Source organism: Nannobrachium achirus (assembly GCF_963921795.1).
Source record: "Nannobrachium achirus genome assembly, chromosome: 1".
NCBI lineage: Eukaryota > Metazoa > Chordata > Actinopteri > Myctophiformes > Myctophidae > Nannobrachium > Nannobrachium achirus.
In genome coordinates this window covers 38,160,364-38,188,067 of record NC_137810.1, presented here as the reverse complement: position 1 = coordinate 38,188,067, position 27,704 = coordinate 38,160,364, and the positions used below count along the sequence as shown (strand labels likewise).

The window sequence follows — 27,704 nt, the reverse complement described above, 5'->3', positions numbered from 1 at the left end:
CTATTACCAGTTAACTTTTCTAGCACAACAGACCAGCAGCCAGGTGAGTTGAATTGTTTCTTTCCCGAGCCAGTGTTTGCCCCTGACTCCTAAATTGTAGTCTATATTTTGTTTAGTTTGTCTTAATTAAAACAAAAATAATTAAAATATATAAAGTAGCCTATCATTACACACACTGTGAGTTTAGTGTCTGTCCCCCTTACCTGCGCACACCTGTTAGGCCTAGGCTACTAATTACTCGTGTTTCAGTCTGTTGTGTTAAAAATGTTTGTTTGATACATTCTTTAATAGCCTATACGTAGCTTAGGCATAGGCTATATACATTTCGAGGGATAGGCAAATTGCCGTATAGAGAAAGAGAATAACCAGTAACCATTCTATCCTTACACAGTAGCAGAGCCAGCAGGACCACAATGCATGATGAAACATGTGGCACTTGTAAGCAAGCACACATCTCCACTCCAACCACACACAATGATGCAGCAGGCCTGGCTACAAGTACAACACACTTCTCATTGCATGATGATGATAGCCTACTTTTGTCACTGGTGTCACCCTCACCGCTGGAAACTTTGGCTGGGAATGTACTTGCTCAAGAATTTCAGTCATTGTTTCTGGTAGTGTGTGTAACATCATTTTCAAGTACTGTAGGCCTGTGGATGCAGGTCAGGGTGGAATGAATATCAAGTTGGACTGACTGACATTGGGCAGCTCCTCAGGCGTTGAAGCTGAAATGCCTGCACTCACTGTCCCTGGATTGAGAAAGACCTCAAATGCTCCAGTCGAGACCAAGCCAACTCCTCCTGTGAGTACAGTAGGTGTTCATGATTCCAGAAGACCTAAAAAACAGGCTACATTTTGTTCGTGGCTGGTAAGCTTGTCTTATCAACACTCCACACAAAATATACCTTCTCCCCGCACGCACACACACACACACACACACACACACACACACACACTTTTATCTCTCTCTCATCTAATACACACACTATATAGTTGTTTTGTTTCTTTTTTGATTTCTTTAATAAGAGAGGCAAATGTGACAGATGAGATATCTCACGTCATTCTTACTAAAAATGTCTGTATGATTTGTAATACACCAGCTGCTGTTGAAGTCAGATGCTTAAGTTAGCTTTTCCCCACCCTCAGTGCAAGACTATTTCAGTGTGCCAGCCACTATGGTTGGGTGGGTGTAACTTGACATAAGCAGCTGTGGGCAGCTGCTGTAGTGTTGCCACATGCAGAGGAGGAGCCTTCAATATGTCAGGTATGTTGGTGAACCAGCTCTGCTCAGGCACTCACAACCTGCTGGAGTTGGACTTCCATGGAGGGGTGGGAACCTGTACCTTTGACTGAGTGCCACAAAGTGTGGATTATAAACGTAGTACAATATATGCTGCCAATCACTCACATTATGCATTATGTAATAAAGTCACAGGGTTCTTACATGGTGAATGTTGTGCAATGAATAAATCAAGGCTTCATACAGTATATACACCACAGCGCATGAAAATTGCTATGGTGTCTGCAAGATTTTCTGCATTTGCAGTAGCTTTGGCAGAATTTTTACCAAAGATTGCACAGAGGAGCCAGCTCTGCTGTTTTGAATTAACTGTTCTTCGCCACTTATTTTAGTGACGTTTCAAAGCTGAATAGTTCAGTTTCTCTACGCACACAGCTAGAGGCATCGTTTTGTTGAAACAGGTTTATTTGGTGGGACTGACCTGAAGTTGAGGAAGTTTAAGTATTGACAAGGATTATGCTTGTCAATAGTAGATAACTAGTTAACAATGCAACAGCAAACTCCATAATTGATGTAATCAAAATGTTTTCCAAACTTCATCCTGACTGGATACGAACATTTTGTTATAAAGACTAGAGATTGTCTATATCCCAGGCCATGAACTAAAATATTAATCTCATAAATATCACACAAGCAATGGTTTGCATTGGTACTGATTATAGGACTAAGAAATTGTGATAACAAGGGCCATGGACATTTTGTATGAAGTAACCATTTCTTGTGCTAGTTAGGTGACAATGTAAAAAGGTGATCATGTCAGTGGACAGCATTATGATGAGACATGTTGGCAAATAGTAAAGAGTATATCTTGTAAAGTTGCAGTGTGCCTTAAGCCCTAAACCTGTAAAGATCCTTGTCAACATTTGAAGATAACACTCAGTGTAATTTTCCTGCAGCTGAATGGAATTAATTATGTCCTTATTGGGGATGGTTTAAACCTGTTCTGCAGGTAGACTGTCATTTTTGGTTTACTGTGATACTGTCAATAGGTGTGGCTGTGGCCCAAACGTAACATGGGTGGCGCTGTCAAAAAGAACACCTCCTCATTGGAGTTCAATTGAGGCTACAAACTTCCTCAATTGCTACAACCCAGAAATTATAATGAAATAAAATGTCATATTAACAAGTATATATAACTAGAAATACTGTTCCTACGAAACAGTGTGGGCTCGCATGTAACACCATGTATGGGCATAAAGATCTACCCTTTGGCTGCACCTCATTGGCCTTTGTACTGCAGAGGAGAACTTGACTGATAGATAAATAATGAAGATAACATACGTGTATATAGGCCTAACTATGGCAGAGTATGTTAATGGTAGAGTAGTGATACAATATAACTAGTACATCTTTTGTCAGGTAGATAGGACACCTCCAGTACCAGTACTGCCTGAAGCTCATATCGCAATATAGTGAGAATGGAATACAACCACCCTAAGGACTACAAACCATTGAACGGCATCCAGACCTACTGCACATACAGTATAAACAGAGCTGCTACTTTTAAACATATTTTAAATTCAAGGCTTTTTTCTTTTTGTGAATTGTGACCATAGCTCGCAGTTAACTATGAAAAATGTCACATCTTGTCAATATTTTACTAATATTTGCATACTAATGAAATTGCATTGAGAAAAAAAGAAATGCTATTTGTTCCAAAAAGCTTCATACTCTCTGTACGACAAAATGTGACATATCTCATATCTCTGTTAGTGTAACCCCTCCAACTGTATTCAACTGTTTTTATATTTTGACACTTACTTTGGCAATGTAAACGTATGTTTTCTCATGCCTATAAAGCTCCTTTGAATTGAACATTTAAATTGATATAAATTTGGTCTCTCAGAGGGAGATGGGGAGGACATTAAAGTTATGGATTGCAGCTTGAAAAGGTGCAGTAATAATTTGTTTTTGTTAGAATAAGTGTTACGTAGCTCTATATTGTGATAACATTGTTATAGACCTGTTTGTTAAATAACAAGGATCTCACTGTGTCTTCTTCATCTCTTTAGTAAACAGTAATTACTGTCCAACGCACCTGGGGGAAAAAAAATAAATAAAATATATATATATAGAGAGAGAGAGAGAGAGAGAGAGAGAGAGAGAGAGAGAGAGAGAGAGAGAGAGAGAGAGAGAGAGAGAGAGATATAGTTTAAGAGCTTGGGAGATGGAGGACCCCTGTCATTGAACAAACACTATAGTGCTTTTTGTTTGGACCACAACATATCAATTACCATATCTTAATCCCTGTTAATCTAGCCACAAGTTTCCGCGGGAGTTTACTGGAGACTATCAGGACCAAACTTCCGGGTTTAACAGCAGACATACAAGCTCACGTCGCGTCGCAGATGCAACCCGTTGTGAGCTTGTAAATCGGCGGCGGAACCTCGGTGCAGACGTTTGCGCAATGCACTATGGGGCGTAGGAAACTCGTGGATAGCAGGGATAGGCAACCTTATGCATGGGTGCCAAGATTGGCACAGGGGAGGGTGAGTGATCACTGGCACACTGGCAGATAGTAAGGGAAAGTTAGCCGAGTGTTAGATAAATCAATATCTTTCTTCACAAATGTGTTCATAAAGGTGTCTACTATCACCTCTGAACTTTCTCAATCACAACTCCCTTCGGAAACTTTGTGGGAGCCAATCAAAGTTGGGGGTATCCCGAGGGCCTGGGATTAAAGGGGAAAAAATGGCCAATATGAGCGTATGAGGTGTGTAATTAGGGTATTTTGGGGCTGCTGAATCCATTCCAACCATTAGTTATCAGTAAAAATGACTCCTTGGACATAAAATAGGCCACAACTAACTACCTTTTTGTGTCCACGAGATATATTGGCAATAAAATAAATGGTTGGAGTAGGGTTTGAATTCATGAAAACTATTCAAGATCAGGCAGGTAAGCGCACATCATGACAAAGGATAACATGATACAATCTGACAAGGAACACTCAAAAGGGTTTAAAACATAGGGACTAACAGGATACAGGTGAACTTGAATGACATGAGTGACTAAGCCTTAGCCAATTAGGCCTATTTTATGGCCAATGAGTCATTTAACTGAAAACTAATGGTTGGAATGGATTCAGCAGCCCAAAAATACCCTAATTACACACCCCATATGCTCATATTGGCAATTTTTTCATTTTATCCCCTTTAATCCCAGGCCCAGGTATCCAAATACCCCCAACTTTGATTGGCTCCCACAAAGTTCCCCAAGGGAGTTGTGATTGAGAAAGTTCAGAGGTGATAGTAGACACCTGTATGAACACATTTGTGAAGAAAGATATTGATTTAGATTTAGTTCCCAGATTGATCTAACACTCGGCTAACTTTCCCTTACTAAGAGGTGAGAGAGGATTTATATTTTAAAACGTGGTCAATTAAATTAAGTCACCTAATTCGCTGTAAATTACATCCTGCACATAATTCTACTTCATTACAATTCTGAACTTTGACTGGGGGGAGGGTTATTGCTTGAATCTAATGATCGTTATAACAATGTCCTGACAATCAAAATATGTCTGAATTTTGGAATTAAAACTTATGTTGACATATCTAGAAAATAAAAACAGGGCACTTCATTTCAAAAAGGTTGCCGACTTGTGACTTAGCAACGTTTACTATCAGAATTGTTTTAACCCCGAAAAAATGCTTACACCACTGTTATGGAAATACAGTATGACTAACAAAAACAATGGATAATTTAATAAACCAAATTCATCAAAACTGGAAATGTTGATAAGTTTATTACCGTTTGAGATGCTAAAGGTAAGAGTGATTCCTTTATTGGTTTCACTTAATCAAAAGAAAAATACTCATACCTTTTAATACCCATAACCTTTTCTCTGTTACAGTAAGTGCCAACACATACATGTGTTGATTCATGATTGCATACAAGCCCTGAATAAAAGAAAAGTTAAAACTCAACGTTCAAACTTCCTTCTGCATTGCACTCAAAGCCAACGCACCCATCAAACACTCACTCAGGATCAAGATGCATCCTCCTCAAGCTACTTTCTTTTCTTCCCTTCAATCATCAATATGTCCACAAGGTGGGGCTATTATCAAAGAAAGTATGAACACCAGCTCAGGAGCTGTAGTTTAGCTACAACCTGCACAGCAAAATCCTGACTGTAAATTTAACTCCCAAGTGTACAATTGTTACACTCTCAAGGCTACATTAACACATTTTACTGTGCATGTATATCAACATCGTAAGAGCTGAGAATAACATCTTCAAGTCCCTGAAAGAAAAATCACATGTACTGTATATGGCACCAACTCCATTCCATCAGTTACAATCAGCACATACAAACTAACGAAGAAACATATCCATTCCATCAGTTACAATCAGCACATTACAAACTAATGAACATATCCATTCCATCAGTTACAATCGGCACATACACAACATATTATGCAGAAACTCCACCTATAAATGAGTCTACGTCTTGGCCCTTTGTCAATACAAACATTAACACACTTGGTTCAAGACTATGCAGATCAATGGAGAGGATAATGGCAGATTATGAATGGAACTTTCTCCATCTGAATTGCAGAGGACTTACTAGTGGAAGCATGTGCTATAAATGTTTCATTACAAAACTAACGTAGAAGAGGTCAACACAGTACAATATTTATGAATATTTCTCTGAAATATGATCGTTTAGAGTGAGTCCCTGTGTTAGCGCAATGGCATGGTATAAAACACATGGTATAAAATCCAAAAGTTGTCTCATAGTTTGAATGTATTTTCCATTTCCACTGCCCATTCCTATTCAATATGAACATAAAAGTACTGGCCACAGAGCAGTGGAAATAAGAAGTAAAATAAGTCCCTTTGAGTGGAGTTATTTCATTAAAATGTTTTTCTTTCTCTCTGGTTTAATTTCAGTCTTTCCCTGCGTCCAGATGCAGTTCTATTATGAGAATGTTTGCTTTTACTGCAAGCAGGATGGTAGACTTAAGAGACAAGAAAGAAAGTAGGAAATTAATGGTGAGTTGTGGAGGGACGGCGTCGTTGACGTTGGTGAGGGAAATGAATGAAAGAAGACATAACAAGTCAAAGAAAATACAAAATAAATACAATAAAACCAAAAGTTCCCTTTCAGGATGAATTTCAAATGATAAATGACGTAAGGAAAATGGGCACAGAGGATGAAATCTACTTTCAACATTTGGGGTGGGGGAGAACGTTAACCACTTGAGCCCCATTTTATACGTTGCGCGACAAAACTATCTACAAGCTTCGCAACACGGCACAACGCGAGGCGGTGTGAGCTTGTGGATCTGCTATATTCAAATTGTTCATCTATAATGACCTGGCCAAAATAGGGACCCCAGGATTAAAGTGGTTAAAATCATCAAAGGAGCATGTGTAGAAATTCATTATTTACATTTAAATAAAATCAACAACAGCAACTGTTCAATCACACTATGTCGATGCCATCAGCACAAGCATGAATTTCGGTTTTGGCACAGACCCGTGACATACATGCATCTCATAAGGTCACTGCTCCATTTTCTGACAGGGCTTAGCACGCATAGCCGACTTATTTTGGGTCGTAAACGACCAAGCCGATATCAAATACTGTTGGGAAAAATATATATATGTTTCAAAGCAGTATATTGGTTAGCATAATATCTTGTTCAGTCACAAAGAGTAGATTATTGGCTTTTTGTTGTTGTGGCTTTGTCAACAGTTGACAGGCAGCCAGATAGACTGATAGAGCAACAGAAATGCATGTACACAGGTGTACACTTTCAGTAAGCATGCACATAGAAACACTTTAGAGTCACACACAGGATGTCCTCCATTCCTCCACCTGCACCTTTCCTCATCAGGGTCGATCATTTGAAATCTAATCCCCCTCAGAAGCAGAGGATGACAGTCTACACAGCCAGCTATAAATGCACGGACGATCACAAAGCACCATCTCCTCTGGAGCGGAAAAAACAGCAAACACGTCAGCCAAAAGACCCAGCATCTTGATATGATATAGCGTATGTATTGTTTGTTTTGTGCATATATTATGACGATAGAAACACGTCCCTTGAAAGGAGTTATATGCAGTGTGGCACGTAGACCACATGCCCCTGGAACCTTGTTTGCACAGCATGGCACGTAGACAGATGGTTAAGAGCTGCAGCCTGGGAGAATGACGACCCATGCGGCTGCCATGTTGGATCTAAGACACTGTAGCAGCCATGTTGGATTGAGCATCAGGCACATCCCACAGAGAGGAAGATGAGGGTACCGAGTTTTAAATCCAGCAGAGGCCATAAAGCCCATGAGACGGAAAAGGTGCGCAGATGAAGGACGGAACATCGGCACATGTACGACCACAACCAGAGAGGAATGGTTCCTCTACTTCAAACAGCTAAGAACCCTTGGAGTTCATGTCACAAGGCAGCAGCTCCTTCGGCTCGTCTTAGCGTCGAGCCAGTTAAAAAGGAAAAATAATAATAATAATAAATGATAAAAAGATCATAAAAAAACAGGGAAAGGTTAACTTGGTCCAGCACTCGAAAACATGCTTTTTTTTTCTCAACTCTGGTCCAACTTTGGAGGGTGTTAGAAAAAAAAAATCCCATTTCCAATGCATTAGTCTGTCCCATGGCTCTTGGACAAAAGCCCAGAGAGGGTTCGGTAAAAACAAAATCCAACTTTAAAAAATTGTAACAAAAGAGAACTGATATAATGGCTGGACAGCGCAGGGAGCCCGAGTCATTGCCTATAGTAGGCACCTGGAAAAAGAGAGAGATAGAGATTACACAAGCTTTTTGACTCATCAAGCTACCAGTTGCGACTTATTCACACTAGGATTCAAGACTAAATATGAGGCGTAATAAAAACTATTAATCAAAATCAAGCCACACCCTTTTATTGTAGGATAGTTCTAGTTTGGCGAGTGTGTTACTATAGGCCTTGACCTCTAGTAGATGGACACACCTTTGTGAGCAGCCTCAGGTCTGGAGGGAGCACGGGGGGTGAAGGGGTTCTCCGAGTAGCCATAGGGAGGGCTGTTCACATTCTCATAGTCATGTGCACGGGGTTGAGGAGGCCTGGCAGGACACGTAACAAACGACAGTGTGAGTGATAATAGAAGTTTCACATCTTCTTTTAGTGATGATTCAGCAGGTGGTATTTTTGCATTATAGCTCATGGCTTGTATCTCTACGGCTTTATTTACAAATAAACCTCAACAGCCTGTTGCTAGAGCCTGACCCAAGGGATATCTGACACTAACGGTTGCCCGACTGCCCATGGCAGGTAAATAAAATTGGCAGGTGGAGTTTGCATTCAGGTCACCCCTACGGGCAAGTGTATTTGATTGCAACAGTCTTTAATTTAGCTATGAACATAACACAAGATATCTATAAACATTTGAAAGCCCCCCCCCCCCCCCCCCCACACACACACACGCACGCTTATTTGGATCTTCACAAAAAGTGCAATACATAATAGATCCAAAAACTGATCAGAAGATCACATTACGGTCAAACCAGATACAACAGCTGCACAACACATGCTTATTAACAACCAGCAACACTTTAACCACTAGGTGGCTTCCCTAGACTCCTACTATAGCTGTTGAGGTGTGGTTGTGTTATATGTACTTTGTGCGAGCCGCCTTTATTATTCTCAGGTCAGCAAGGGCAACCTCGTTGTTGTAACAATGACAGCTTTCACTGCCACAACAACAACGTCATCCTAGTTTATCGCAACGACAGGAGATTGAAAGAAGCAACGTGAGCACTGAATGAGCAGTCCGTGTACCTGGAAGGCTTGTTGTGGTTCCTCTGTCTCTGGTGTTCATGCTCCTCCCGTGTTCTGGGTCGGACCACCTCCTCTGAGCTTGGCTGGAAACGCACAGTGGAAAAAAGAAACGCGTTTTAAAAGAAATGCTGGTCTGCCGCTCTCGGTTACAGCAGCCAACAACAAGCCACAGTTTGTGTGGAATTATGAGTCACATAATACTTTTGAGAGCATCATTTGAAAGATGTAGAGTTTGACTCTAAATAGCTAGACTGCAAAATTCTATGTTAAAACCAGAAGAAAAGGTTAAAGAAAAAAGATCACCCTGTAATCTCCCTCATGCCGCCTCCTCTCCATTGCCATTCTCTCCATCGCCAACCTCTCTCTATCCTTCTCTTTCTCCCGCTCCTTCTCTTTTTCCTTCTCCTTGTTCTTCTTGTATTCCTTCTTTTCCTGCTCCATCAAAAGCCGGGCAATTTCCTGTCAGAGCAACAAAAAAAAAAAGATAGTTTAATGGTACCTAGAGATCTTCGGGCAGGTCCAAGATCCGAAATTACTCGGGATCCGATCCCGTCCTCCGGTCAGTGCCATTGGCTGCCTTGCTGCGTCACTTGACTTGTCAGGAAGTCCTTAAACACTAGTTTTAATGATAAACAAAACAATATCCTATGCTGCGACATAAATTAACAGTGGACTATCATTAACAATGACTAAGAAGAAAGATTACACATCTAAAGAAAACGTGGATTTATTGTTCCTGTCCACATTATTGACTGGGAAATACGTTAATGTCCAGGGGCGAGCAGAACCATGCAACGGTAAGAATATTTACACCTCTTCATAATAACCTTGACATTCGGTCAATTCGGATCTCGGGTCCGGTTTCTACATCTCTGCCCGGGTATCGGATCTAATTTTTCTAATAACAGGCAGGGCCGTTCGGATCGGATTCATCACGTCTCGGGGCTAGCCGGGTAACGGTTCTCAAATTCCAAATAATAGACAGGCCATTTGGGTCCGGCTCCATTTTCCCCGGGTCCATTTGGGTTTGGGTAGTTAAAATTGGACCTGTGAGGCTGTGAAGACCTCTAATGGTACCAAGTCCCAAAACATCACCCTCCTTCCGAATCCTGACTCACATTGTTGTCGTATTGTACCTTGTTTAAAACAGACACAGTCTTGAGGTGAAGAGAGTGATACAATTACAGAGAGAGGGATCTCGGTCAGGTCAGCAGCGGTTATCAACCCTAGGGCCAATATAGTAGTAACTATCAACGCAAGCCGAAGTGCCACCACCACGCCCTGAAGGAACTCAGCATGTCAATCATGGCTGCCGTATTGATCAAATGCTATTTTCCCACCATCATTATAGTAAACAAACCATTAAGACAACTAAGGGTTAAAAAGCGATCTCGCCTTATAGGGCGAGGTCGCGCCATCTGTCTTGGCCATAGGGGAACCACAGTGTCGGGCGTTACCTGTCCGGACAGGTAATTATCACCTAGGCAAGGATAAATATCTGTGTCATCAGAACTTGAGTTCAGTACTTTATATTACATTTGTTGTTCTTTATTACCGGTAGTTGCTTTGATTGTCGCTACTTCTATGTTATCTTGATTTTAATAGTTTCTATTAGTATTAGTTTATTATTAGGAGTATTTGACAAAGATTGCAATGGTATTTGAGGAGCTACAAATTTTGGGGGTGCAAAAACATCAAGGTTGTGTGTGCACTCTGGGTGTGTATTACGTGGCTACAAAACAATAAACAAGACGGTGTAGTTAAGTTGACTGAACAGTGGAAAAGAATGGATAAAGAAGAAAGGAGGATGAAAAAGAAGAGTGAGAAAAATAAATGAAAGTTTCCAGACTTTGGCGCCAGCGGCTACTAACCTCATCCTGAGCCACCTGGGCTGCACGCTTGTCGACCTTGCTCGCCTGAAAGAAACAAAAGAGAAAAAACAAACTTGTAAGTCCTTCTCTCCAGGCACAGGACACACCGTGTTCCCATGACTGTCATTATATAACATGGGAAGTGACAACCCTTTTTAACAGACTTCTAAAGTCACGTATGGCTTCAAAGGCATCCAAAGCTCTGAAGTTATTATATTCACATAGCAAATGAAGCTGATCCATTGTTTTATTCAAAATGGTTCCAGATGTTGAAGTTGGCGGAAAATTGCTTAAGACATTAAATATCCATTGTGTCATTGTGATGTTTATTTAGAAGGCCGTCTGGTTAGGAACACAAGCCTTGTGTTAAAGAACATAAAAAACTAAACTAAAAACAATCAATTTCACTAGAAGAGCAATACAAGAAAAGTGCAAAACAAGTACATTTCAAAGTCATTACACACCAGGAGCGGAGTGAATAAACCATACAAAAATGTGTCACAATCATTTCACATCAAACGTATTTTGCTGATGCCAGATCATGCCACATTCACACAGGTTTAAGATTGTATGCAAGCTGAAAAATCGACCTTGCTTCATCAAAAGCAGTTTAAATACATGCAAATTAATCACACAAAATAAACGCTCCCGGTGGGCACAGACCGTAACAGTTACATTTGGCCAGGGTACTGTAATTGCTACTTAGATTGTTGCAATGCAATGACAAGAGGTTGACAGCATTTCAGCGCCTCCAGTTCTCCAGCCTCCAGCAACAGAGTGCTGGTCTCAGGTAAAAACAAAGGGCACGCCTGGGTTGGTGAGGTGATGACCAGTGCAGATAATAATGTTTAAACAGAAGAAAGAGGCTGCATAGCTCTCCAGCCACGATGCAAATGATTTATTTAAACCACCAACTGACTGTAACAGTCTTCCTCAGGGTAATGATGACTGAACTATAACATGTAATACAACATGTAGTGTATGTAATATATTTACTTGTGCAATTCGTTTTCATAGTTAGATCAGTTAATAGTAATATATTTACTTGTGCATTTCGTTTTCATAGTTGGATCAGTTAATAAACTCTATTCCTGCCTCACCTTGAGCTCCTCCTCCTGTAGCTTCCTGGCGACCTCCATGTCTATGATCTCCTGCTCTCTGATGTCCAGCCGCGTGAGGCCCTGGGTGGCCTCCTTCAGCCCAAACTCACCTCCTGCTACCACTGGGCCACCTCCTCGGTGGACCAGGCGACCTGCATACGGAACCACATCTATTAAAAGATGGACGCAACAGGAGTACATGTTTTTCTCCCAACATGCCCAAAAGAGCTGCAGTGTCTCAGCTGGTTTTGAACCTTGTCGTTTTGGTTGTTATGCCTTTATAAGCCTGGGTGGGAACAACACTCGCCAGAGAGTCAAGTTTAAAAAGGCCTGAATTTTGTTTTTACCTCAACATTTTAAATCATATATTTACCCAATTACTCATCTGACAAGAAACCTGAATTCTGAGATATGCTGCAATTGTGAGAATAAACCTCAGAATGCCGAGACAAAGTCAGAATTGGAAGTTCCTTTTTTTAAAATAAATATATATATATATACACTGTAGTGTGTTTATACACAAATATATTCAGTGCCAGAAATGGTCTTCCTTATGGGGCAGCTCTGGGGCAAAGTACTACTTTAGAAAATAACAGTACAACCAGCCCACTGACATGGCAGCTCTTGAGTAATATTGCGTTTGGGAATCAATCGTGGGAGTACTGGCATGAAATTAATTATGAAGCATATTGTAGCAAAATTATACAAGACATTGAAAAAACACATTTCCATCTAAGCATATTTGGGGGGGTGATGTTACTAGCCTGACGAAGGCAGATTAAGCAAACCACCCCACACCACGCGCACAGCATCAACAGAGATCAGCTTAAGACCATTGGAATAGTAATCACTCAGCCTCAAATTTAAATTGTCATCATCATCCTCCTTGTCCTCCTCCTCCTCCTCCAACTTTAACGCAATTAAAGATTAGGACGATAGCAATGTACTGTAGAGGAGGAGGGTAAATTCAGAGAGAATGCTGATTGTAGTGATTGCGTCGTCAGGGGGTTACAGCACCACCACCCAAAGCCCCAAGATGACACCCAAGTGAGAAAAGCAGCCCCAACGTTCGCACCCCAACAAACCACACAAGACACCCAGATGGACAGACACCCGGAGGTGGGCTCAGCCGGGCTTGTACCTGTCTCCCGGGAAGGGTCAGTATCACTGCGCTCCCTGCCGGGACCCTCCCCGTCTCGAGGGTCCCAGGGCACCCTCCTCTCCCCTCTCCCATCACCGCTCCTGTGTTCCTCAAAGACCTCCTCGGGTCCAGGGTGGGTGAAATGCCGGCCCCTGGCCCTCCTTTCCCTTTCACCTTCACCATAGTCATCCACCATCTCCACCTCTGTCCGAGACACCCTCTCTTCCCTCAACAAGTCTCTGCTGTGGCCAGGCACCGCTTCCTCCTCAAGGACCCTTTCCCTGCTCCTTGTCCTCCCTTTGTGTCCTTCTCTGTCCTTTTGCCTCGGCCTGTCCCTTTCCCTCGCTTTGTCCCCACTCTGCCCTCTATCCCTCTCTTTGTCTCGCCTGGCGGGATCGTCTCTGTCTCTCCTCTGGTCTCTTCCCATGTCTCTTTCTACGTTCCTGCCTTTCTCTCGGTCTTGGTTTTTGTCCCTTTCTCTGTCTCCAAGTCTGTTGCCTTCTCTGTCATATTCTCTCCCCCGATCCCTGTCTCTCTCTATGGAGCTGTGGGGTGCTGGCGGTCGGGCAGGCCTGTCCTTCCTCCTCACTACCCTCTCCACTTCATCCCCCCTCTGACCCTTGACTCTGCCAGTCTCAGTAGGCTGGTAGTCTGGGTACCCATCCTTGTGTTTGCCTCTGGGGGAGAGTAGATGTTCTGGGTATGGATCTGCGTGCCTGCTACGTCCTCCATCAGCCGGTGGGTAATGTTCTGGGTATCTGGAACGGTTATGAGGTGCCACAGGGTCCTGTTTTGGGTACCTACTCCTTTTGGGCTCCACAGAGTAGTACTCTGGGGAGTGTTCGCGATGGGCACTGATTGGTTCATATGGTTCATTGTGCCGACTCGGGGAATGTCTATCAGAGCCAGAGCCGTGGCGTCTGGGTTTGTCCAAGTCATGGGGCCCTCGTGCAGCTGGGCAAGGTGGAGATGATGTACATATGGTAGAGGGGACGATGTTTGATGAGAGCATGGAGACAGGAACGACAACACAGACACAGTATGAGCTAAGCTAAGTTGGTTAGTATGCACAGAGTTAGTACCGACTGAGCAGAGTGTAAGTAATACATACAAAAGACAGAGCTACCCTGAGAATAGCAGAACAACAGAGGAATGGCAATGGGGTCAGGTTTTGGACCAGAATGGAAGACAGGTTTTGCAGGACTGATGTCTATATTGCAGGCCTCATTATAACAACAATGGAAACGTTACTGGTGAACAGAAGATAATTCAGCTTATGGTCAAAGGCATTTGGTATTAAATATGGAACACACAATATGCCCTGTAGTAATGTGTGGTATTTGATATCTTAGCCCAAAATCAATACATGACAAAGCAAATCTTGGCATCAAGCCAAGTACTGTATTAAGGCTGAATGCAAGAATGAACACAAGAGAAAAAAAGGACAAACTAGATAAAGTTAATAGGAATTCCAGTTAATTGCAGAAGAATCACATTTCAAAGTAAACCACCCTCCTGTGAACTCGCATATGACTGGCCAACATTTGAGTGAGAACAGTCACAAGGAATATCATGAGGAGAAAGCACAAAGCGAACCAGCCAGTACGCTCGTCAGCTGAATGGAATGCTAGTTATCTACTGCATGGTTCACATCTACTCTGTTTACTTTCAAACATTTGAAAAAAAGAAAAAAAAATGTGGCTACTGTAGGGCATGACAGTCAAACTGCCAACTACCTGCAAAAGTGGACAGGATTCGCCTAAAAGGATGTTGATCTCTGCAGACTGTGCTGTTCTCCATTTAAAAATTCCATAAAATTAAGACTTTCGGTTATCGACTAGACTTGGAAGATTTTGGTTTAAGTCAACAAGGTTTATCACAACAGTGGAAGGGAAAGCAAGTCAGTGGGTTGATAGTACTCTACAGATTGTTATACGCAACTGTATGACACCATTTACAACGTCTTTAAGTGTTTCATATTTCATTATAAACTTAAATAGCACTTCCTTGAATCCTTTCACCAGTCTTCCTTTAAAAACAATGTCCTGTCGGTTTATCATGCTGCTTTATGATTGTCTTAAAGCATCTCCTCATTTCCTGTGAGAAGTAGCCTATCGCACACCTAGGGAGACGTTACATCACTGATAAGACAGGATTGAGAAGAATACATCCATATTGTATGTATAAGCGTGTGTGTGAGCACCCATACACTATACATGCAGTGCAGTTATGCATGCATGCATGTGTATGTGTATGTGTGCGTGTGTGCTTGTGTGTGTTACTCTGTGTGTTCAAAAGGACATTTTTCCTTATCATCCTCCAAAGAGGATGATAATGAAAATGATAAAAAAATGACAGCGTCAGTGATTCAGATTGTCCCTTTATCCACCTCTTTCCGCGGGAATTTACTGGGGAATTCTTTGCACCACACTTCCGGTTAACAGCAGACATACAAGCTCACGTCGCGTCGCAGATGCAACCGTTGTGAGCTTGTAGATCACACTCGGCTGCGGCGCCGGAAGCTCCGTCCAACTTCTGCGCAATGCACGATGGGATGTTGGAAACTTGTGGATAGGAATAAACATAAGACTGCTTTGAGTGAAAGCTCACTCATAGCCTTAGCTACAACTGCCTTAAGCGGACTTCAACAGCTTTGGTTTGACAAAAACAAATAGGGCAGCTGAATCTGAGTCTTTGTTATGCTGTGTACACGTTCACGGCACGCCACACTGCCAGTTGTACTGTATACAGGACAGGTGTGCACATAGAAGCGCGTAGCTCGGTGTTAAGATGGCAGATGTTGAATAAGTTGCAGTATTATGCCTGATATAGACAGATTTCCTGAGCGCTCCCCTGTAGAGAGCCCTGTCGCATTGTAAACAGCAGCCAGTGTTGGAGTAGAAGTAAAATTATTGAACATGGGAAATAAAGTAAAAATACTCAAAATTGTACAGTAAATGTAGGCTACAAGTTACTTGACACTACGGTCTACACTGCAGCTAATGGTGGTGGCACCCTCTACACTGTCTACAGGGTGCCGCTCAGGAAATCGGTCAACATACGTCATTGTAGAATGGTGTTGCACACTGCAAACAGCCAAAAGCTACATAGAGAGAAAGTGGAAGATGGCTTAAGTCATCATACAGTATGTGCAGTACACAGGAGTCATTAATGATGACCCACTTCAAACACTGACACAGTGCTGTATGGACAAGAAAGTACAACTCTTAAGGTCTGGCCATGCTCACAGCCATAATTAACCTCTTAAGCTCTGTTTCATACTTTGCGTGTCACGCAAATAATAGCGAAAATATCTGATCTATAAGATCACAATACATTACAATAACATGTGAGTATGTAGTTCTGCTTTTTTCATAATTTTTGAAGATGTTTTGATTGTTTTCTTATAATGTAATGCCCAAATTAGGGATGGCAGGGTGTCTCACACCAACTTTCTACAGTACAGCCAATGTCTCCCCTGCATTCAGTTAACCTTTGACACGCTGACAGTTTAATCCAGATGGATTTATACTTGGCAGAACAACAGAATAAACTTAAATTACTGACAGCACATGCATTCAACTGCAATGAACGATAAGGTTTGTCTGATTGCCCGGTGCAAGGAAAAATAAATATTTGTGCAAATGGAGTTTGCTTTCTGATTGTACAAACGGGCAAGTGTTTTTTTCCCCCAAGACTGAACAACCTTCTTTTGTTAGCTACAGTATTCACACAACATGAGATCAATCAATTATAGTCATATCAGCACTATGTCAGTCTTCAGCGACGCACGCGCCTGTTGGCCACATGTAGCAGCCCTGCAACACTCACAGTGCTGCACTCATCTCTACATTACTCCAATTGTCTTGTTTGCTGCACTTGAAAAACAGCTGTCAGTATTATAGTTTGTGGGTGTAACCTTGCTAAAGATAACAAGTGTGCAGAGCAAGACAAAAGTCAACTAAATGCTTCCTCTTTCCATTTCTCTCTACGATGATTTGAATTGAGTTTCAGAAGCCAGAAAACAGCACAAGTAATGTTTGGAAATAAGTCACATGAGGCGAATTAACAAAGAAAGACTGTCAACATTTAAAATGTGCACATTTGTTGGACTACTTTGAACCTTTAATGATGAATTTATATATATATATATATATATAGGGATGTTAATCGACGCATTATTTGTGAATCGACGCGTCGATCGACTTTAAAAAAAATCAAACCTCGGTTCGAAGTGGAGCGGTGAATCTCTGTGTGTGTGTGTGTGTGTGTGTGTGTGTGTGTGTGTGTGTGTGTGTGTGTGTGTGTTTGTGCCTGCACAACAGCGCCCCTCCTTTAACTTGTGTGGCCACTCAAGGTATTGCCAGGCTACAGACATACCCAGCCAGCCAGCCAGCCAGCCAGCCACATAGCCAGCCAGCCACAGACATACCTGTCTATTGGGAGCGCTTTCACCGCTCCAAAAATAATCCGCTAAGCAGCAGCTGAGAGGAGAGCACAACGGTGCATTACTTTAAGCAACACAACTTATGCAGCTGCACCCATCAGAACTTGCATCAAAGCCCTAATAATAATTATAATAAATAATTGCTCTTCCTTGCGTTAGCATGGAGTCTGTTCTCTAGAGACTAGAAGCGGAGTGACAAAGTCCATGGAACGTAGTGGGAGTGCTCTGGCTGGCACCCCCGGCCTCTGCCTCGCTCCCCGACCGCGTCCACGGGTGTGTCGCATTAACGACGAGTAGTGTAGTCTATTTTGTGTTGTTTTATTGTCAATCTTGACGAAATCACTGCACACGAGGCAACGCTGCCATTAACAAGCGAGCTTTCGTGTCGAGCATGCATGCACACAGGCATGTAAACAAAACACATCCAGTCAGCGCGCACTGCTATGACGTGTGCACACGAACAGACCAGCAGTGTTTCTCAACCAGTAGTCCACGGACCTGACTAGCGCCGTATGCATGCGAATCTGTGATGCATGCATACACAGCACAGACATTCACTCGTCCCCGAGACAGACACACACACACCGGTCCTCTCACATTTGGAAAACATTAACGATTATAACGTTTTTGAACAAGCGATTAAAACATTTTTGGGGGAAAAACTTTAGAAAAAGAATAATTATAAGAAGAAAAAAAAAGTCGAGTCGATTTTCGATCATCCCCAATATATATATATATTAGGGGTGCCACGGTTCGTTTAGCCCACGGTTCGGTTCGTACCTCGGTTTTGGGGTCACGGTTTCGGTACGGTTCGGTACGTGTTTTGCATTAAAAAAATAAATACAAATAAATTACTTTCCAAAAATCTATTTTTATTTTGCTTCTAAGCGAATTGAATTATGACAGTGCCTCTTAGCCTTAAGGTGGGTTAAAAAAATTAATAATATAAAATTAAAATAAAAAGGGGGAAAATTATTTTCTTTTCTATTATCATCAATATTGGCCATTGTCTTCAGTTTCAAAGTGCTTTATTTATGAACAAATTGTTTTGCACACAACAAGAGATACTATAGTACTAGTAGGCTACAAGCTTGAGCAAATAGCCTCTGTAAGTTTTCTTTACTATAACCAAAATAGACGGGTGTGTTCACTGTGTTGCCAAACTTTGCGAGAGGAATAAGCAACCAGATCTATGAAAACAAGGCTTAAATAAGTGAATATAGGCCACGTGAGGTCTTTAAACCTATACACGTCGGCTATTTGAAAGTGGCCGAGCCGATCTACAAGCTCACCACCGCATCCACCATTATTTAGCCTACAAGCAACTTTACATAAAAACAAGCTCAACGTGGCTTATAATAATCAGACATGGCAACAACACTCACCATGCGTTGTTCCTCCAGTCAGTCAGTGAGTGAGACTAGTAGCGGGTGTCTGACACTCTGGCTGGGGGCTACGCTACGTTTGGCTTTGTTGCTTGCTAACGCTGCCTGCTATGGTCAGTCTAAAAACAGACTGTAATGATGTTTGGGACTAACAACAACAAGCAGATTTCTCCTGGACTTGTTCTCCATGTTACAACAACTACAATGCGTGCGCTCCGCACTGCACAGCTTAGCGACTAGCTGCTTCGTATTGTTTTTCTGTCTCTGTGAGGACTCAACTGCTTTGCTCTGCTGCGAGTGTGAATGTCGGCTCTTGTTACAGAGTAGGTGGGGGTGAGGGCTAACGGTGATGGGACATTAGTGCGTGTTTACTTGCGGAGCGGGGTTTAGTGGAGATTGTCTTGTGCACGATGCACAGTGGCTGTCCAGCTGTAAGAAATTAATTAATTTGCAAACACAAAAAGACCGCGGTTCACATGAAGGCGTACGGTTCGGGTACCGTGCAGGGCGTACCGTACGGTTCGGTTTTATACCGTGAACCGTGGCACCCCATATATATATATATATATATATATATATATATATATATATATATATGTGTGTGTGTGTGTGTGTGTGTATATATATATATATATATATATATATATATATATATATATATATATATATATATATATATATATATATATATATATATATACACACACACACACACACACACACACACACACACACACACACACACACACACACACACACACACACACACACACACACACACACACACACACACACACACACACACACACACACACACACACACACACACACACAATATATATATCACACACAGTATATATATATATATATATATATATACAGTTTTTTCCCAGCAGTGGTGTGGCAGACAGGCCGCACTACATCTGTAGCATAATAAAACAGCTGATTTGCTTCTGAGCCTTTATTAGGCAGCAGAGAAGATTAAAGGGTCTTTTTCAAACAGCCCTCAACCCTTACCAGCTTCTTACCCCACACACAGTCTCTCTGATCTGTACACCTGTGGCTCATGCAACAGTACAGTACAATGAGCACTCTGGCAACCATATCAGTGAATTTCTCGGTCTCTGGCCAAAATGTGATTGCCAAGTGATGTGTGATGGAACCAACTTTTACAGCTGCACACAGCTTCAATCACACAGTCACCCTCAGCTAATTCAGGTCCCAGTGAAACTGGTTGAGAAACAGTGTTAGAGGGCATCTTAAAATAATCCTAATTCCCTCCCTTATAATCTTTCATAACACACGAGAGATGACACAAACCTCTGCAGTCAACTTGTAGTGTTTGTACAGTACTTGAAAGGGAAGATTGAGATAACAAATGGTGTGCTTGAGCTTTCCCTGGAGGTGAATTACAGCATAATGCTTAGAACAGCCCTCGTGAAAATCTCAGCCCCAGGTCAGCGACGGTATCCAGGGCAATCATACACCAACACATGCCTGGAAGACATCATAGACTGTGGCACAACAGACCCACACACGCACACACACACACACACACACACTATGGACAAATTGGTGCCAACTCACCTCCTTGATCCTCAAAGTACTCCTCCTCAAAGTTGGCCTCCAGCTGTTTCTGTCTCTTCCGCTCTTCCTTCATCATCTTCTCCTGCAGCTTACGAGCGATGGCCTACATTGTGAGGGAAATAAAAAGGATAACAGGATTTACATGGCCTTCTCAAAACCCTGTTCCATCCTGGCTGTAGAACTGGGTTGCATTTCTTCCCACTTTCTGTCTACTCTACACTGTCCCGTCTACGGTATACTGTATACACACACACACAACATAAACTTCAGAGCATCTGTACTGAAATGTTATCTTTGCTTGCATTTTGGTCATTTTCAGCAAGACAAACGTGAACCTGTGAAGTCAATAAACTAATCGATTTATTTATAGAGACCTGAACCTACAGTTTACGCACACTTATTTCAGAATTCCATACTTTCCCAAAGACATTTATTCAGTAGGATGGATGTTATACTGTAGGCCAGATATGTGCAGCAGTATGTAAACCAGTCCCAAAGCAAGATTTAGCACCACAAAACCTAGTTTTGAGAGACTACTGTAGGCCAGATATGTGCAGCAGTATGTAAACCAGTCCCAAAGCAAGATTTAGCACCACAAAACCTAGTTTTGAGAGACTTCTGGACTTTGGTTATCACTCTCGATTGCTCTCAACCAATGAAACAATAACAATAAACATGCCATGTTAATGATTTAAGTCAGAACCCACCATCGAAACTGGGTGCTGACTGATGGGATGTAGATGATATCTTGCTTGAATTGGCAATAGTGAGTGAATGAGTGTACAGTATTTATTTAGCCACTTTAACTGTGGCATTTGTGAGTGCGCTATGTGCATGTGTGCATGTGTGCGTGTGTGCGTGTGTGTGTGTATTTCTTACCGCATCCTTCTCCTCCTGCTGTCTTTGTTGCTCTGCCTGTCGGACCAGTTCTTCTTGAATCTCATGGGCAATCTCATTATCTTGGCGCTCGCTGAGGTGTGTGTATGCATTTGTAAAGGAAGGCAGAGAGCAGTCAACTAAACTTGCCACAAATTTCGGAAATCTAACTTTGGTCGATTATATCTCCCCTTTAATAAACCCAAATGGTATTGTGTTTTATATCATTTTTATCGTTGATTTGTCACCTTTACAACGAAGTACAGCTTGTAAGCATCGGGCATTCGAGGCATGAGCTACACAGCCAAACGTGTGGGTAGCACCGACCAGAATTTTGCCAAAATGGCTTGCAATATACTGTTCTGCTGGCATTTACTCTCGTTTTGGGCTTCCCTGACACTGAGCTTAACATTAATAAAGTGTAAAAATTGCCAATATGTGTTGTTTTTTCTTTTCCTTATTACTGTGAGAGAATGCAATCATTCAATGCCCCAAGTAACAAAGGTGAAGACCAAAAGAACAGTATTGCAGGCCTGCCAGGCCATTTTGACATTTTTTGGAGGAGCGCTACCCACACGTTTGGCTGTGTTTCTCATTCCACGAATGCCAGATCCATACAAACTGTACCTCATTGTAAAGGTGACGAATCAACAAACAATGATATCAAACACAATACCATTTGGCACAATTAAAGGGGGGATATAATGGACCGAATGTTGGCAAATTTTGGGTCAGCGCAACCCACACGTTTGGCTGTGTAGCTCATGCCTCGAATGCCCGATGCTTACAAGCTGTACCTCGTTGTAAAGGTGACAAATCAACAATGAAAATGATATAAAACACAATACCATTTGAGTTTATTAAAGGGGAGATATAATCGACCAAAGTTAGATTTCCGAACTTTTTGTGGCAAGTTTATTAATAGCAGGTACACATTACATATACACATTTTGCATAAAATATGCATAAAAAATGTAACACTCTTCCTGTTGCATCAATTTGCCTTGAGGCTGTTGTTAAAAAGTCGGAGCTCAGGGGGAAAAACAGAACATTCACAACACTATTTAATTTTATAATTATGCAAGTTTAGAAAGAGGTGAAAGTTTGAGGCAACTTAAGGTCTATTGGCTGCTTGTCTTGCTGGTGAACGAGGAGAATACACTTGGTAAAATCATCCGCCAGTCTTATTTAACTCTATATGTTTTCAGGTAGCTCAGCTGATAATCGTAAAATGTAGTGTATAAAGATGGAAGATCATCTTAACAGCATGGCGTGGGAAACAGCAAAATGTCTTGAAGAGTCAACACATGGTGGAGTAGCATTCCTCTTGCGTTCAGATCAGATAACAATGTCATCAATTTATCAGGGATGACATGCCTGCCTATGCTCCAGGCAGGATTCTCCAGGCCTGCTGTGATGTTACTCTACAGCTCATGATGCTATCTAATTCCATGGCTGTGTCGGCATAACAGGTGATAAGCTCATCTTGTGTCCTTGAGCAGTGAGCAACTTTGACTGTTTGACAATGACACAAACTGAGCGGAAGACTGGTAAAAAACTGAGGTGGCCTGCTTGAAACAACAGCAGAGCATCTGCACATGAAGCACTTTGAATTGCACTTGTGTATGAAATTGAGCCATAAGCAATTTAAGATCAACTGATTGTTGATTGAAGTGAATTCATGTAATGGTTGCTTGACTTGTTTCTAAATTCTAATGCCAATTACCTTTAACTAGTGTGTGCATTTGTTTGTGTGTGTGAGAGATTAGATTAGACGTATTTATTATCCACAAGGGAAAGTCATTTTGCTCAGGTCAATGCATAGTCAAGACTTGTGTGTGCGAGAGAAAGAGAAGCTGACTTCTGGCAAGCTGAATTGTGAGTCAGCACATTTTTACAAAACTTGGAGAGCAGAGTGGAGCCTCTTTGTGGCTTGTATGTAGCACATGATGTGTAACAGGGTGCTGTAGTGGTGGACACCAGCAGGAGACGTGATGGCTGTGGGTTACATACCTCGCTAGTCGCTATGGACTCGTATTACATAATATGAATTTGTATCTAATGTACAGTAGTGAGCACACCGCAGCTGAACAGCCTCTGCAAGTTGACAAAGGCAACACATGCAAAGAGAGAGAAATATGGGAGACAGAGACACCTACAATCCTACACCAGTGCTTTACAAAGGGGACCAAGAGGGCCAATTGGTAGGGAGTGGAAAATGAAAGAATAATTATTTAAATTGAAATGAAATCCATAAGATTGTTGGCATTGCTATTTTGAGCGCGTCATTACTGCATCATTGTCAAAATTATAAGAGAAGGCCTTTTTTAGACAGAGGCAGACAGAGGCTATGCCTCTCTTTGGCGTCCTCGGCACGGAAAGGTGTGGGAACCGCTGACCTAGATGTCAAATACTATGAACATACAGTACATACATGGTCTGATTGTGCATGAGTGTGACAGAGAGAGAGAGAGAGAGGGGGGGGGGGCAATGAGGACAGAGAGATGGACACTCACATGTCTCGGAACTGTCTCTGGTTCTGAACCTTGGCCCTCTTATCCTCTTCCTCCTGGAGCTTCTTGGCCACCTGCAGGTCCTGCTGCACCAGGCGACTCTTGTGGACGTTGGACGCCAAGTGGCTCTCGACTGCAGACACAAACACCACCCTTAAGCACGGCGCGCATAATAAACGCACACCGGTAACGAGCACGAGTGCACACTCTTCAGACTGCATGTATACACGACACAAAGCACACAGCATGTCATCCCGCCAAGCTGCACTGCTTGCTGCTACTGAGGAATGAGAGGGCAGGGGGTGATAATTACACTTTGAGAAAACCTGCATGCGTCAAGTTTGTTTTTGTGGTTGGACTGTGTGTACTTTAGCTGGGATGAATTGAGGATTCCACTCCGTATGAGTGGAGGTTTATTTACACGCACGCACACACACACACACACACACACACACACACACACACACACACACACACACACACACACACACACACACACACACACACACACACACACACACACACACACACACACACACACACACACACACACACACACACACACACACACACACACACACACACACACACTTTGAAGTTTAAAGAGAGGGGCAGCTGTGCTGTTGAGATCTGCTTTGGTAGAAGAAAGAGATAAACCAATAAAGTGCCGCTTTGGTCTTTGAAGATACACAGAGTGTGCACTATGTAACGATTGTCATGCTAAATTTAGTTGTGTGCAGTCATATCGCACATTTTGTTTCTATAATTGGCCACATAACATAGGCATATCAACTATATTTAATTTAATTTAGAATGCCTGCTGTAGTTGAAAAGATAAGATGTATAGAAAAGGGCAATGACCTCATTGAGCTCTCACAAATAGAGGCGAGAGGAACAAAAATAACTTAACTAAAAATAACTTTTATTTTATCCATTAACTGATTCACTGAAGTGATTTGTTCAAGACGAGGTGCCATTCCAAGGCTGTGTCGGCATAACAGGTGATAAATCCTGTCTGCTGACGCACTCCGGCCACTCGGTACGTACGGGCGCATCACTCACTCATTCAAACAGCTCCCCCTTACATGGCCATCGATCGGCTCACACCGTTCTTGTGAAAATTACATCCCAAATTACATCCCACAATTTCCTCTCGAGAAGGGCTTCATAAAAGTTCCCTCTTCATCGTTGAAGGAAGGAAAGAGGAAGACATGTCACAGGCTCACAGCCACGACAGTTGATAAAAAGCCAAGGGGGCAGCATTGATTTTATTTGGATGATACTGATCAATCGTGTACGTTTGTGACACTTTGGAGATGAAAAAAAAGTTTGACGTCAAAACTGACGTCAAAGAGACAAGATAGGAGGCTATCTTTATCCAACAGGAGGTTTTGCACAAAAACAATAATACGGATTTGTCTCTCGAGTTTAACGACAGGATGGTGCGTTATGACAATAGATTTTTCAGCCTTGAACATGTCCGACTCCACAAACAGGGAAAGAAAAGGTGAGATTGGACTGTGTCTAGACTCTAAAAGGCTGTTCTAGTAGAATGCTCCAAACATCAAGCCAGACTTGGTTGTCGACATCCAATGTCCATCCCCATCCTTCTGGACTGGGTGTCGGCTGCTGGGCAAGTTCAGACGAGGCCCAGAGACCAGACTAGTAGGCAACTCGCTTCACATGCTGCAGCAGTGAATCTTGAGTTGTTGGAATGTGTACCATTGTTTTGTTCTTCTGCCCAAACAACTCTCACCGTGATTCGTTAAGTAGGGCGGAGATTGGCGGTATCAGCTGAGTGTACTGTAGGAGTCTATCCCCATTACAATTCACTAGACCAGGGGTCTTCAACAGGGGGTCCTCCAAATCTTCTAAACCTTTTTATATTAACAACTTGAACCCTAGTGTCCATATTCTGAGAACTGTACCAAACCAAAAATAGCAGATCTACTAGCTCACAACGCCTCGCGTTAATGACGGCTCAAGTGGTTAAATATCTGAAAACACAAATTGACATGAAACGATGAAACTATATGGAATCTACGAAAAAGTTGAGGGGGTCCCTGCTTCATCCATCTCTCAACTACGGGGTCCTTGGCCGGAAAACCTACCATACGACTTGCCACACCCAAGCCGTGCTACTCATATGCAGAGTTGGCGGTGGCCAGGATCGAACCCATGGCCTTGTGGTCGAAAGGCGAGAGCTCAACTGACTGAACTACCCAGTGCTTCATTGCTAGATTCTAAATTCTAACTCATATAAATCATACATGACTGAGAAGCACTCAAGAAGAAGTTGACCTTGACCCCAGAAACATATATATCTTTACACCGAGATTGACCTAAGTGGCCCTCTTTGAAATCCAAGATGGTCGTCTTCAACCACCTTACCATGTGGCTGCCACCAAAAAATGCTGAGATTGAGAGGATGTGGAAAGAATTTGGTGCTTAGCTTTTGTCCACATTATTTTCAATATTTTTCAAAAACAACATATTTAATGTTCTAGTAGTTCTAGTTAGTGCTTGGTGTGAATGGCCCATATTAACACTACTACTGCCTTTTAATATTTGAAGGGATGCTTGGTGCCGCGCCGCTTCCTCCGTAGGCCGCCGCTATTATTTTGAAGGGCCGCATGGGGGTTCTTTTTTTTTTTTTGGATTATCACTTGACGGCAACGTTTACTTCATCTAGTCACATGACAGTGTGGGCCCAGAAAAGAAACATGGCTGCGCCCTGCCAAGTGTATTTTCTACTGTAACCAGGCCACCCTTTGGATCAAAATGTCTCTTTTTGAGTAAATGAAGTCTCTTTATGGGCCTCTCAATGGATTTACTATGGCGGAGCTTCACTTCGCGTGCACGCTCAACGTGCGTTGTAAACAAATCGCGGACATTACCGATGCGGGCGGGACCGGAGCGTCGTACTGTAAGTAATTATACTTTTACTGTAAATACAGTAAGATTGACAGTCCTCACCGTCAACGGCACCATGATTTTAACCCTTTAAATGCCGGTGAGGATCGTCAACGGCAGCAGAACTGTTAACAAATCCAAGTAAGGCAGAACTCAGAAAACCATCTGCATTGAAGTAAATAACAAAAGAAGACCTTCAACATTATATTAGTGGCTCTCAATCTGGGGTCCGGAGACCACCAGGAGTCCTTGAGGGGGTTCTAGCCCCCCCCAGTTAAATGATAAGACAGTTAAGAACTCTCATTTGTTCACTCTTATTTGTTCACTCTCAAGAGTTAAATGAACTGAGGGTTTTACATTATAGATTGGGGTCCAAGAGATTAAAAAAGAAGAAAAAAAAAAGAGAAAAGAAAAGGTAAAAAATAAATCAAATGGAGGGTCTGTGGACTAATGCATATCAAACTGGGGATTCATGGCATTAAAAAAGGTTGAGAACCAGTGGTTTACACAACCTTGGCAAGATTACTTTTCAGGCAGCCTTGTTTTTACATACTGTACAGTACTGTACTCTGGGCTTCCGGATCAAAAACGAAACGATACCAATTGGACACTCAAGACAATGTGCTTATTCAGTTTTCTTTGCTTGACAGAGCGGGTTGCCATCTGTTGATGTGAGGCAGTGAAAAAACAAGACAGCTGGGCTGTGAAAAGCAACAATGCGCTTTGTGTTATGTGACCTCCAGGGTCAAAAAGAGAGACAGTTTGCCAGCTCAAACCAGATCAGTT

At 42.2% G+C, this 27,704-nt stretch overlaps 1 protein-coding gene across 2 annotated transcripts in view; it reads right to left on the bottom strand.

Moving 5' to 3' along the window:
* Nucleotides 1-5,085: 5,085 nt before the first annotated feature.
* ccdc50a (coiled-coil domain containing 50a) overlaps nucleotides 5,086-27,704 on the bottom strand; it is a 35,496-nt gene continuing 12,877 nt past the window's right edge. The window contains exons 3-12 of one of the 2 annotated variants that reach the window (XM_080736682.1): nucleotides 24,009-24,138; nucleotides 21,496-21,586; nucleotides 20,617-20,719; nucleotides 13,198-14,151; nucleotides 12,057-12,208; nucleotides 10,957-11,001; nucleotides 9,389-9,544; nucleotides 9,086-9,168; nucleotides 8,258-8,370; nucleotides 5,086-8,052 (exon numbers count right to left, since the gene is read on the bottom strand). In XM_080736682.1, coding sequence (XP_080592808.1) covers nucleotides 8,033-8,052; nucleotides 8,258-8,370; nucleotides 9,086-9,168; nucleotides 9,389-9,544; nucleotides 10,957-11,001; nucleotides 12,057-12,208; nucleotides 13,198-14,151; nucleotides 20,617-20,719; nucleotides 21,496-21,586; nucleotides 24,009-24,138 — 1,847 coding nt within the window. In that variant the 3' untranslated portion in view covers nucleotides 5,086-8,032. The remainder of the gene's footprint in view (nucleotides 8,053-8,257; nucleotides 8,371-9,085; nucleotides 9,169-9,388; nucleotides 9,545-10,956; nucleotides 11,002-12,056; nucleotides 12,209-13,197; nucleotides 14,152-20,616; nucleotides 20,720-21,495; nucleotides 21,587-24,008; nucleotides 24,139-27,704) is intronic. The other variant, XM_080736683.1, reaches the window with a different exon arrangement.